The sequence below is a fragment of the Saccopteryx leptura genome, chromosome 1 (genome assembly GCF_036850995.1).
Source record: "Saccopteryx leptura isolate mSacLep1 chromosome 1, mSacLep1_pri_phased_curated, whole genome shotgun sequence".
Taxonomy (NCBI): Eukaryota; Metazoa; Chordata; class Mammalia; order Chiroptera; family Emballonuridae; genus Saccopteryx; species Saccopteryx leptura.
The window spans coordinates 162197670-162209920 of NC_089503.1; the positions used below are offsets into that span (position 1 = coordinate 162197670).

A 12251-nucleotide genomic window follows, 5' to 3' on the forward strand; every position below is an offset into this window, starting at 1 on the left:
GCCAGCCCACACTCTCAGCCCAACACATGGTTCTGATTTGTTTCTATACCTTCTTGATCCCTGCGATGTCTCCTGCAAGTTAGCACGGAAGCTCCAGGAGGGCAGGGGCCTGTATTTTGTTTCCTGACAGATCTCCCCCCACCAGCACAGTGCCCAGCACACAGCACATTAATGATGGCATCAGAAGAATCCACCGGAAGACTTAAAGCACGTATGCGGCAGCAGGTGCACACCCAGCACTCACTAGGTAACAGCCAGCCTGGCTGAGGACCACAACATCCACAGGGTAGACGGGACCCCAGAGACCATCTCTCCAAGTGCCCGCCTAATGCAGGAGTCAGAACTCCTGCACCTCAACACCACTGGTGACAGACAGCTCACTACCATTCAGGGAAGCTCATTCCACTTGGGCAACAGTCAGCATGGTTGCCCTCAACATGGGTACCACTGTCCTGGCCGCTGGGGTCAGAGAGAAACTCCCTGCCAACCCCGACTTCTCTCCTCTGTCATTGAGGCCACTGCTTCTTGGGTCAGATTATGCAGATAGCTCCCTCTCTGCCCCTAGCACCTTAGCCATTCTGCCTGGAACAGTCACTTTACAGCTCAGAGATACCCCTTCCAGGAACTAGCAACCTGTGTAGCCTGAAGCTTATATTAGAAAGAACTTCCGGGCCCTGGAATATTGGCTCAGTGGTAAGTGTCAGCCTGGCATGCAGATGTCCTGGGTTCAATTCCTGGTCAGGGCACATAGGAGAAGCAACCATCTGCTTCTCCACCTATCCTCCTCCCCTCTCTCTCTTCTCCTGCAGCCATGGCTTGGTTGATTCAATTGATTTGAGTGAGCTGGCCCCAGGCACTGAGGATGGCTCTGCGCAGCCTCCACCTCAGGTGCTAAAAATAGCTTGATTGCTGAGCAATGCCCCAGGTGGGCAAAGCATCCCCAGTATGGGGCTTGCTGGGTAGATCCCTGTCGGGGACATATGGAGTCTGTCTTTCTGCCTTTCCTCCTCTCGCTTAAAAAAAAAAAAAAAGACTTCTGAAAATCTGTATTGCTCAAACCATTTCAAGCTACCTGCTCTCCAACCCCAATACCTCCTGGGACCTTCTGGGCTATGTCCACGCTACCTGATGATAGAGCTTTCACTTTCTGAAAAGCCAGACATCCAAAATTTTGTGTAATATTTCTAGCACTTCAATACTGGCACCTAAACTCACAATTTAAAAAATTGCCTTTGGGCCAGAACAAACACCTGTGGGCCGACTTCTGCCAACTTGAGACTGCTGAACAGAAGATCATTTCCTCAAAGAGAAAGAGCGGGGAGGACTGGTTGACATCCTTCAGCCAACAACTTGGGTTCTAAGCTGAGAGGCTCAGATCTGGGATGCTGGCAGGACAAGGATCCAGAAAAACCTTTTCCCCAACTCAGCAGAAACTAGCCACCGAACCTAGATACAGGGTTCAGTCCAAGTCTCTTGAGTAGACACAGAGGATTCAGCAAGCCAATGACAGTTCAGCCCTGGGCAAAACCTCCACAAAAGTGAAGCTCAAGAGAAATGACCTTTTGTGTCTTCAGGGTCAAAGCGGAGAGAATTCGGCTTTTGTAAGAGGGAGCTGTTACCTTCCCCAAACAGGCCATGGACAGAGGTGCAGCACAGCCATTCTGGGGACAGAGCCCAGAGTGGGGACACTGTCCAGAGGCAGCCGGGCCTACCCTGCTCACCGGTGGAAGCTGTCCACCATCTTCAGGTGCACCCGCAGGTCCTTCTTGGTCAGGTGGTCAAGCATGCGCGCATCCACCAGGCACTCCATGAAGTGGCTGCGGTACTGGGGTAGCCCCAGGCTGGGCAGCCATGCGTTCCCGATCCACTCATGGTTCATGTCCCCATAGGCCAGGGTCTGGGGGGAAGGCAGGGCCAGATTACAGTTGGTCCGCTGGCCGACAGAAACAGGGCCACCCCCACAAGCAGTTCAATCAGACTGCAGCTTGTTCTGACTCTGGGGCCAGTAGTGGTGGGAAATGGGGACTTCAAGTGGAACTTTTCAGGGTCCCAGAATGACACGGTTCCACTCAAGTATCCACTGTCTGTGCAAAGGACAGAAGCAACCACCCAGAGTAGCTGACTTGACCCTCCTGTCCCTGCTACACTGGGGACAGGCTGCAAGGGGCAAAGGGAGCCAGCCACAAAGAAAACCCAGGAGGGTCTGCTCTTCCCCAGCTGACCCCCTTGGAGGGAGCCACTGTGCTGAGCTTTATGTCCCTTAATTGAAAAAAGTTGCAATCGTTTTCACAATCACCAAAAATACATTTCTCTAAGCAAGTCATTTTCAACCATTTTTATCTCGTGTCACACGTAAACTAATTACTACCATTCTGCAGCACACCAAAAAATATGGTTTTTGCTGATCTGACAAAAAACGGGTATAAATTGGATTCATTCACATGGAACAGCTATTGTTGTGTTTGCTGTTATCATTTTTTTATTTGACAACTCAAGGCACAAGAGGTCAGTGCCCCTGACACAGGAATCAGGAATTACATATTTTAAAAATTCTTGCAGCACGCCTGCTGAAAATCACTACTCTAAGCAATATACTGTTAGCTTTGCTGGCTTTTGAGTTTTAGTATAAAATTCTGACACTGTGTGTCCAGGACTCAGGTACCCCTGTGCCACATGTGGACTGGGTACCATCTATAACCGATGGGCTCCCTGTGAGGATGGGCCAGGCTGCTTGAAGCCCACAGCCCTGCACACATTGCCCAGATCACTGTCCGTGTTCTAGCTGTTTCCTGCTGGCCTCTCCCCTAGAATGCAGGCCTCGTGAGGGCACAGAGCTCATGTCTGTGTCCAGAGCCTTCAGTGAGTTCCTGCTCACTAAGTAAGTGAATGAAAGGACCCCGAGGGGGGAAGAGGAGGCTTCCAGCCTAAGTCTCAAGACTCCTGAAAGGAGTCAAACTGGGGGAAGAGGCAGACATGTGGGGCACAGGCCTCCAGGGCACCTCACCTGCCAACCTGAGAAGCCAGGGCAGCAGCTAAAGGGGATGAGGAGGGAGGGGACTCAGCGGGAGAAGTGCCTGCTGGGAGAGGCTGCCTTGAACTTCACATCCCAGGCAAAGGGTGTCTTACCTGAGCCCAGCTGCCCTCCTCACTGTCCTAGCAGGAACCGAGCAGCGTGAGGGAAATGGGCCAAGTCAGAAACCCAGCGGCATGTGCCTCAGGCCCCATCAGAGGGTGCGGCACCCAGAGGCTGCATGGGTGTCGGCAGGTTGAAAGAGAACAGGAGACTGGTGTGTGCCATGTTTTCACTGAGAGGGCAGCAGGTGTGTGTGGCCACAGCTCAGCCCACCCCCCATCCCTGCACGGGGTTCAAGTGCGAGGCAGGACCCTGGCTCCAGGCCCTGCGCAGATCACAGCTCTCCTCACCGCAGCTCAAGCCCCCACGGCCTGGGCTGAGCTGTGACCGTGCAATGGGCCTCCCCACACACACACAGCTTTGCCACACTTCTTCCCCAACAACCCTTTTCCTAAGAACAAACTCAGTCCCACTTCAGGGATGCCAGCCTCACAAAGGTCAACTTCCCATGACCTTCCCCTCCTCCACGGGGTCACAGCCCTCACTCAGGCTGACTCACTGTTTCAGTGGACGTCGCCAGAGTTTCCATCTCTTCATGGGTGACCCAGACGTTCCCGGAGGACTGCAAGCAGAGAGGAAGCCTCTGCACGTGGCTCCCCAGGTGTCCCCATCTGGCTGGGACCCCCAAGGACAAGGACAAAGGTCTCTTCCCAGGTCCTTCCACAAGCCTAACCCAGCATTCTGCCCACTGTCCAGCTCAGTGTCATGCTGCTTAACATAGTGCCCAGCACAGGGACAGGTACCCAGTGTCTCCTCAGGGACTGGCATTTATGCTGCAGCTGTGAGACAAGGGCTGCCCACCCCAGGGAGGGGGGCATGGAGAGGCTGGGGGACCAGGACAGAGTCCACAACACCCACTCCCTCAGCCACCGCCATCTGACAGCACAGAACCGCAGAGCCCTGTCCTGGAGAACGATGGCCGAGTCAGGTGGTGAGGGAGCCATGGCGGTGTGGGGTGGGCAGAAACTGGGCAGACTGAGCACCACCCCATGCAGACCAGGCAGAGCCCTTTGTGGGGAGTAGAAGGAAGGAGAGAATGCAGCTACCATCTCCCCAAACAAGGGAGACTTCACAGAGCTATTCCAGGGCCTCTGAAACCATCCTGGAAGAGGGAAAGGCCACTCACGGTCCTGGAGGTGGGCGGGGCGGAGGGGCTGGTCAGCGACACCATCTCCCGGATGGCCAGCCGCAGCTTGAGCCGGTGCAGTGCGTTGCTAATGCCGATCTCACGCTGGATCTCCGTGTCCGACAAGGCCGACATGATGGCGCCGCTCTTGACGTTGGCCCGGCAGGCCGCCACGTACCAGGCTGGCATCCCCACCCAGAGCTGCAGGCGTAGGTGTGGGGGTCACTCAACCCCTTCCCCAAGAGCTAGGGCAAGGCCAGGCCTCAGCCACGGTCTCAGAAGAACAAATGTGGAGATGACCTTCACCATGTGCCCATGTTTCCCATGGACGACAAAAATCTTGAGGCTGGGAAGGGCAATGGGAAGGGGCCAGGGAAGGGGACAGGGAAGGGGACGGGGAAAGGGCTTTCCCAGCCCCACCTGGGTGGCCAGCTCCCAGGAACAGCCTGCAAGAAGTCAGGTGGCCTACAGGTATCGTTCAGCCATGACTGGTGGCCCTTGTCCACCAAGGCAGGGGTTATGTGCTGCTGGGCATGAGGGCAGGCAAGTGCTAGGTCACACTGCACTTGGCAGGGGAGAAGCATGCTGGGAAGTTCTGCCCAAGGGGTCCTCGCCCACCCATGGACCCTGAACAGACCCTTTGCCGAGGTTACCTCCAGCCAGGAGACCACAGTAGGGCCGTCCCACTGGGCAAAGGGCATTCCTTTTCTGCGGGCATCTTCCAGCAGCTGGTGTCTTATGGGAAGAGGAACAGACTTAACCATCCTCCCTGTCTCTCCACCGTGCTGAGTCCCAGGGACTGTGGGCTGTGCCTAGTGTGGAACTCCCCTGCTCCCCACCCTTGAACTGCCACCACTGCTCTGTGCCTGAAGCAGTGCAACAGTAAGGGGGTGCATAAACACCGCTCCATCCCTGCGGGCGAGGGGCTCTCATTTTGTTTGTACACGACCAACACATACATTATCTCGGTCTGCTCTGCCAGAGTCACAGCCCCCGGCCTCCTATGTCCACAAGGACAAGGTCATCTCGGTTCAGAAAGGGACTTGCTAGGCTCTGGCCACCTTAGTGCAGCCCAGGGGACGGGCAGTGGGTGGTGCCCAGCCTGGCCTGTGGCTCTTACTTCTTCTTCAGCCGCCGGTCCTTCTCTGCCTGGGTCCCCAGCTTGGAAGTCACCATAGGCTCCTGCAGCCCGAGCTCGGAGTCTGTTAGCAGGACTAGAAGGGAAGTGATGACATGTCAGCTGGAATCTCTGCTTGTCCAGGACTAGGGGCCAGACCATCAGGAAGCTCCCCAGCACATGAACCCCAGGGCCTGATGGGACCACCCACAACTCCCGGAGCCTCTGCTTGGCGTCCCAGCACCCAGGCCATCCCAGAGTGGTTTCACAGGTGCCACTCCAGCCCAGGAAGCCCCTGAGCTCCAGCCCTAGAGGTGTTCTCCATCATGGAGTCACACTGTATGATCCTCACAGCACACAGTCCAAACCACAGTGCACAGGAGACCTAGAGAACCAGACACGATGGGCCACGAGGCTCAGAGAGGATTCTCCTGACCTAGGTTGGGCTGAGGAGACGGCCTCCTTCTCAGAGTGCCCTCACTTGCCAAAACCTCAAAGCAAACACACATAAGTCTGTCCTCTCCTACCAATGACCACCTGAACGAAGCCCAGAGCTCAGCAAGGGCAGCAGCTCTGGCCAGCCCAGAAACCAATGAGATGCTGTCTTAGGTTTCTGTGCCAACATGGTCGGAAGAACAGGAAACTTCACCTAAAAGGTTTCACACAAAAGCCTCTTCCACTGGTCAGCCCAGCTCCTGGTCTGCAGTGGCTCAACTATCCTATGCAGAGGGCTGGCTGTTCTGCCTGTCCCTGTGCGGCTCCCACATAGAACAGAGGTGTCCCTCTGCCCTCTCTGCTCCCAGCTCAGCTCTCTGTGCTCTGAGTCACACCGTCTGGGGTGCAGGAAGGCAGGGTTGTGCAATTATGCATCAGGTTCAAAGGTTCCTTTCCTCTGATCAGGTTCCTCTCCAGCAAGAAACTAGTTAATGCCCCCCACTGCCTCGGGGGGCTTATAACCCTCTTCTGTTGAGTTTACAATACCCTTACACCCTGGCCCCAGCTGAGCCTCTGAGCCATGCCCCCACCCTCCAACTGTGAAAAAGAACTCTCACACCCGGCCTCTCCTTTCTCAGACCTCCTGCCCCTCCTACTAAACTTTCAAGCTCCAGCCCAGCATTGTGGGCAGAGGACACTGCTCCCATGGCCTCCTGCGCGCCTTGGCTGAGCCTGGGCTCCCGAAGCACCCCGGGCATGTCACTATCATTACACTGTCTTGGAATTGTCTCTTCATTTTTACCTTTGCATTAGAGCTCCTTGAAGAACTGAACCTAACGTGAGCCTGTGTGCAGTTACTCAGGAAGTGTCTGCTGCGCAAAGGGCTGAGAGGGAAGGCGGGAGGTGGGAGGCTGGAGGGCGGGAGGCAGGAGGGAGGCCAGCAGACTGCACCTTCAGCACATCCTGAGGCGCTAGGATGTCAGACTCCAGGCACTCCCTCGGACACGGTGTCCACACACCGTGACGAGGCATAAGGAAGTGTGGAGTCTGGGAGACCAGAGGGACTAGGGGTTCTAATCAGACTGACTCCCCTAAAGAACAGAGAACCTCGTGAAGGTCCCTAGCACACGAGAAAACCTCCAAGCTGGAAGAACCTCACACTCAATACAGGAACCCCCTTAACAGCTGTGGCCCAACACTAGGTGTGGGAGTCCCCATCCGGGGAGGGGAGACCGCCGTCCCCACTGCAGAACAACAGGCCTGGCTGTGGCCCTTGTGGGCAGCAGTGGCAGCCAGACCAAGCATGCCCTCCTGCCTCTGGCCCTCTACTCAAACCCGATCTCAGGAAGGAGGCACAGACCGTGACCTGTGGCTCCATCCCGGCTCAGCTGGGTCAGCTGGCCCTTCTCCTTCTTCCCGAACAGGCGGCCGATGGAGGACTTGATGCCTCTGCGCTTGGCGCCCTTGTGCAAGGAGTCCTGGCTGCTGTTGCTGCTGCTGGGGGTGCTGCCCTGCTCGTCCAAAGCACTGCAAGAGGGGGAAGGAGGAGAAACACACATAAATTACAGCAGGAAGGGTGGAGGTCAGACCTCAGAAAGAATCTACAGTGAGTGTCAGAGTGGTGTGTGTGGGAGGTTATCAGAGCAGGTGATGAGGTGCTGAGACACCCGGAAGGATGGGGCTGCTCCCCTTACCTCTTGCCTTCCTCCTGGCTCAGGGCTGGGTGGCCAAACTTCTCGGGCCGCAGCGTCCTGGGTGAGGAAGGAGGAGAAGTCTCACATTTTATGGTGGCTTTATCCTCTCGGTTCTGTTCCCGAGACACTGGTGACTGAACAGACAGTGAAGCCATCAGGGGATCAGGGCGAGATCTGGGACCGCAGGAGAAGCGCAGTGGGGGGGGGGGGTAGCCCTGGGGCCACGGGGATGTTGGGGGGGGAAGGGCGGGGGCACTGACCTGTAGGACCTGGCCATCGGGCAGCTTCCTCCTGTGCTTCCGCAAGTCACTGGGCTGGAAGAGAGTGAAGTGTGAATTCAGACTCAGCTCAGGTGCCTGAACATCTACCTGGAGGGGAGCCTCAGGTCTCAGAGGACATGATAGAATTCAGTGCCTTGCACCAACCAGAGAGCATATCATAGCAGACAAAGAAACCTGGGAACACAAACAAGGGCAACCTCCGAGGAAAAGGTTGTGAGCAGTGGTGGGTTTCCTACACCCTGCGCCCATCCAGGGAGAGGACCCTTTCCAAAACCAGGATGTGCCAGTGGTCTGATATGCCAGGAGCCCTTGCCAGCACCCAGTGTGGAGCCAAGGGGCAACCGGACTCTTCCTCTACTGTCCCGAGACTCTCACCAAGGTCATGATCCCCATTCGGTCCAGGTCCTGGGCAGCACTGCGGGAGGTACACTGAGGTGCAGAGCGGCCGCTGAATGCAGGGGATGCACTGGCCAGGGACAGGGCTGTCAGAGAGGTGGGGATGGGGCCACGTCTGTGCAACTGGGTCCAGTTGAGGGCCTCCATGCTGCCACTGGTCACTCGGGTCTCAAGCTCCTCTGCGCGCAGCTCGGTGGACTCCTTCTCCTCCTGGATCATCCTGGGAGGCAGCAGAACCCCAACATCAGCCATGGTGAGGCCAGTGGGACACAAGGGTTTTTGTGCTGCTGGACACATTCTGCTGCAGCTGAGGAACCTTCTCTTCCCTGTGAGCTGCACTAACACACAAAACTCCCCAGCCACAGCTGGGGAAGGAGATGATGTAGTCAGTGGGCCATGAACTGTCCTGGCCATCGAATTCTCAACCCACCACCAACTATAGGGGTGACCCTGAGCCAGCATGTGGCTCTCTGGCCTCAGTTTCCCAATGTGAATAGTGGGTTACATCCTCAAACACAGGACCTTACACTGATGCTGACTGACCTCTGTTCACAGAAAAATGAGAAATAATGATAATAGTGAGGGGGGCTCAGAGAGGAGTGTGAGGGCACACATCACCCACGCACACACGCTGTCACCCACGCTGTCACCCATGCACCCATGCACACACGTACACACACATACATGCTGTCACCCACGTGCACACATACTTTCACCCATGCAGCCACGCACACACAGGCACAGAGATGTAAAGAGGTCAGCTGAGGAACAGGATCTGCTTTCACTCAGGAGTGTGTCTTCCCACCTCTGGGGTGTTACACGTCCCGCATTCTGCTGAGTGGCTGTAAGAGGAAGCGAAGCCATGTGACTGTCCTACCTGGAGGAATGAAAGCTGGCCGTCCTCGGTCAGCACCTTTGGGGTGTGTGTGTGGGGGAGGGGGAGGTGACATCCAAAGTGTAAGAGCCACAGAACCAGAGGTCCTGCAGCCCTGAAAAGCTCTGATGTTGTCTTGCTCAGATTTTCCCTTGATGTTGGTCACAGACAGGAATAAACTCTCTGCAAAGGCAGTCAAGTACCTGTCCCATTGTGGGGGATGGTGAGACCCTAGTTGGGGTCCTGGCTCTGCCACTTGCTGTGCTGCTTTAGGCAAACCAGCTAACCTCTCTGGTCCTGTCCCTCGTCTGTACAGTGGAGATGATGCTGCCTCCCCAAGATGGGGCAGGACTGACGACAGCCAAGAGTGGGGGCTGCACCCTCAGCGTCGGCTGCAGAAGCTGCAGGTGCACAGCCTCCCTAGCCCGGGAATTCCACTTGAAGTCCTGCCTCTTGACAAGTCCAAGGCCAGCATCTGCAGGTCCCAAGGCGATGGCACCTGGAAGAGACCAGAGAACGCGCAGACTCCTGAGTGGCCCCACCTGATCTCCTCGTTGATGGCGTCCAGCTGCTCTTGCAGCATCATGGCCAGGGTTTGCGCATCGGAGTGGCCGCCGGGGGAGATGACATCCACGGAGCCTGCCAGACCCCCTGGCCTATCCTCATCCATGTCGGAGATCTCAGCGTCATTGTCAAAGGCAGAGGTGGCTGTGGGGGCCAGTACGCCGGGCAGTGGAGATGGCTTCCAGTCCTAAGCAAAGACGGAGGGACAAGGAGGAGCAGTCAGACACCCCGACCACAGCAGCAGGAGTATCTCCTGGACACTTGTTAGAAAGGCAGAGGCTCGGGCCCCACCCCAGACCTATGGGTGCAGGATCTGCATTTTCACAAGAGTCCTGGGTGGTTTGTTTGCACATCCAAGTCTAAGAAATACCACTGGACTGTGTCAGGAGCTGGACAGCAAAGTGGTCAGCAATGACTCCACACAGAGATGCTCCACCAGATACTAACTGTAAGGAGAGGCTGCTTAGTCGCATTCTGCCTCAGTTTCCTCATCTGTAAAGTGAGGAAAGAACCCACTTCACAGGCAGTTGTGAGGATTAAAGCACTTAGCACTGCATCTGGCCCAAAGGAAGTACTAGTAACACAGAGAGTGATGAGAGCCAGGGTCACATTGTGTCCCACAATTTGCACAGGGCAGGACCCTGGTCAACCCTGACAAGAGGATGCTTCTCAAAAATCCCCGAGAACTCTCTGGTGGACAGAAGGTCAGAGAGGGCACAGAACCAAGCTGGGACAGGCGGAAAAGCAGGGAAAAGGACAGGCCAGGGGCAGAGAGGACCCTGGGCAGCAGCTGTGTTCTCATGAACAGAAGGAAGGGTGAGGGGAGAGAGAGATGCCTTCAGATTGTGACCCCCATTGGACTAGGAGTCCTTCCTTCTCTGTCTGCATCTTCTGGTGCCCTGGAGCATATGGAGGCTTGGGCTCAGGATAGAGCAGGTGGACCCTCACAGGGCTAGGCAGCAGCCATACTGCCCCTTGTCCTTCCTGCTCCTCCAGGTCCCAGGCAGACTCAGCGTGGACTAAGCAGCTCCTCAGAAAACTCCAGGTGCCATTGAGGGCCAGCCAACCTGTCATCCCTCCTGTCTCCCCCACAAACCAAAGCTTTGTTCCAGAAAGCATGCCAACTCCATCCTGCCCAAGTCCCCTGCCCTGGCCACACGCCTGCACACCCAGGCACACGTGCACAGGCTTCAGTGGGGCCTCAGGGACCAGGAGGTTGGGGGGCAAGGGGGCACAGCTGTTGCAGCTGCTGAGGCCCCACCCAGGGCTGCAGTTGTCACTGAGGGGGGAGGCCGGGGGGGGGGGATTTGCACCACATGTCAGCCGGCTGTGAAACAGGAGCCAGGCACAAGGCCAAACTGACCCCAAACTCCCAGGAGGTCCCCCACCCTCACCCTCCACCCCTCACCTTGGCAGGTTCTTCCCGTAGCGAGTAGCGGCGGCGCAGGCCCGTGGGCACTGTACTCAAGGAGAACCGCAGGTCCAGTGCGCTGCCCGTGTGCGACCTTGCATGGGGAGCAGGGAGAGAAGACAAAGACTGAGCCCAGCTCACACCCACAGTCAAGGTCTTTGGCTTCAAAGACAAGTGTTAGCAGGACAGACTGTTGCTGGTGCTCAGGGCTGCTATAGGGGCAAGCCTTCCGCTGAGTCTTTGGTGTTCCAGGGGTCAGAACGACCCAGGAGGAGGTAAGGGAGGCGGCTTTGCTTTTAACAGAAGCACCACCTCCTAATGGCAAGAGCTGCCTTACAACGCAACCGATGACCTTAAAAAAGCTCAGGTCCCCATTAAAGCATCCACGCGGAGGCTCCCTGGCCCTCAGACAAGAGAGAGGGCTCCTGGCGCCAAGAGGTTGGGAGGCATGATCTATCTCTTCAGGTCCTTTCAACTCTGAGGGTCTCTGTGTCTTGCTCATCTCCCCAGCTACTTTCCTTGGGTGTCCCCATAATCTGGACTGAGTCCTGGCTGAAATTCCACCCAGGCACACTCCCCATTCACAGGAAGCCTTGGGAGGCTCTGACTCTGTACTAGAAACATTGGCTGCTCCAGGGGTCTATTCCAACCTGAGACCTTAGGAGCCCAGTGACGATCCTCTGCAATGTCTGGAAGCCTTCCCAGTGTGGAAGGTGTGAGTGAGCTCGGAGCAAAGAGACAGGTGGGCCTATGACACATTCCACAGGCAGCTGGGAGGTAAGGGGGGTTTCTGCTTTTCCCGTTCGCTCCCTGCAAGGCAGCCCCAGTTCTATGACGGGCTCAGTGTGTTTACAGTCAAAGTCAATAAATCCCAACCACTACAGAAATCAAGCAGTGGCAAATAGCTGATGTACCCTGTGCCATGTCTAATTCAGGGGCTGGTCTCTCCTGAGCAGCCTGCATGAAGGGAGAAGTCAGAAGAGTGCCAACTACTATTATCTCGTCCTTGCTTCCCACACAATAATGCTTGTCGCACATGAGGACGGACCCAAGTTTCCCTGCCCGATGCCCACAGACTGAGCACCTTTTCCTAACTCCACCCTACCCCCACACACTAGACCGGCTTCCTTTAACCCCTCTGCAGGGAAGCTGACGTCCCTGCTCTGAGGTCCCTGCTTTGAAGTCCCTGCTGCCTGAAGGGCTCTGCTCTAAACAGCTTT

The 12251-nt window shown here is 56.3% G+C and overlaps 1 protein-coding gene across 4 annotated transcripts in view; it reads right to left on the minus strand.

Moving 5' to 3' along the window:
• PPFIA4 (PTPRF interacting protein alpha 4) overlaps positions 1 to 12251 on the minus strand; it is a 33785-nt gene that overhangs the window by 6051 nt on the left and 15483 nt on the right. For 2 of the 4 annotated variants that reach the window (XM_066379214.1, XM_066379224.1), the window contains exons 14-25: positions 11029 to 11125; positions 9599 to 9807; positions 8162 to 8402; positions 7766 to 7819; positions 7506 to 7639; positions 7172 to 7338; positions 5380 to 5473; positions 4913 to 4994; positions 4260 to 4460; positions 3633 to 3695; positions 3127 to 3153; positions 1722 to 1897 (exon numbers count right to left, since the gene is read on the minus strand). In XM_066379214.1, the coding sequence (XP_066235311.1) occupies positions 1722 to 1897; positions 3127 to 3153; positions 3633 to 3695; positions 4260 to 4460; positions 4913 to 4994; positions 5380 to 5473; positions 7172 to 7338; positions 7506 to 7639; positions 7766 to 7819; positions 8162 to 8402; positions 9599 to 9807; positions 11029 to 11125 (1545 nt within the window). Of the gene's footprint in view, positions 1 to 1721; positions 1898 to 3126; positions 3154 to 3179; positions 3248 to 3632; positions 3696 to 4259; positions 4461 to 4912; positions 4995 to 5379; positions 5474 to 7171; positions 7339 to 7505; positions 7640 to 7765; positions 7820 to 8161; positions 8403 to 9598; positions 9808 to 11028; positions 11126 to 12251 lie in introns of those variants that run through there. The other 2 variants (XM_066379234.1, XM_066379242.1) reach the window with 2 other exon arrangements.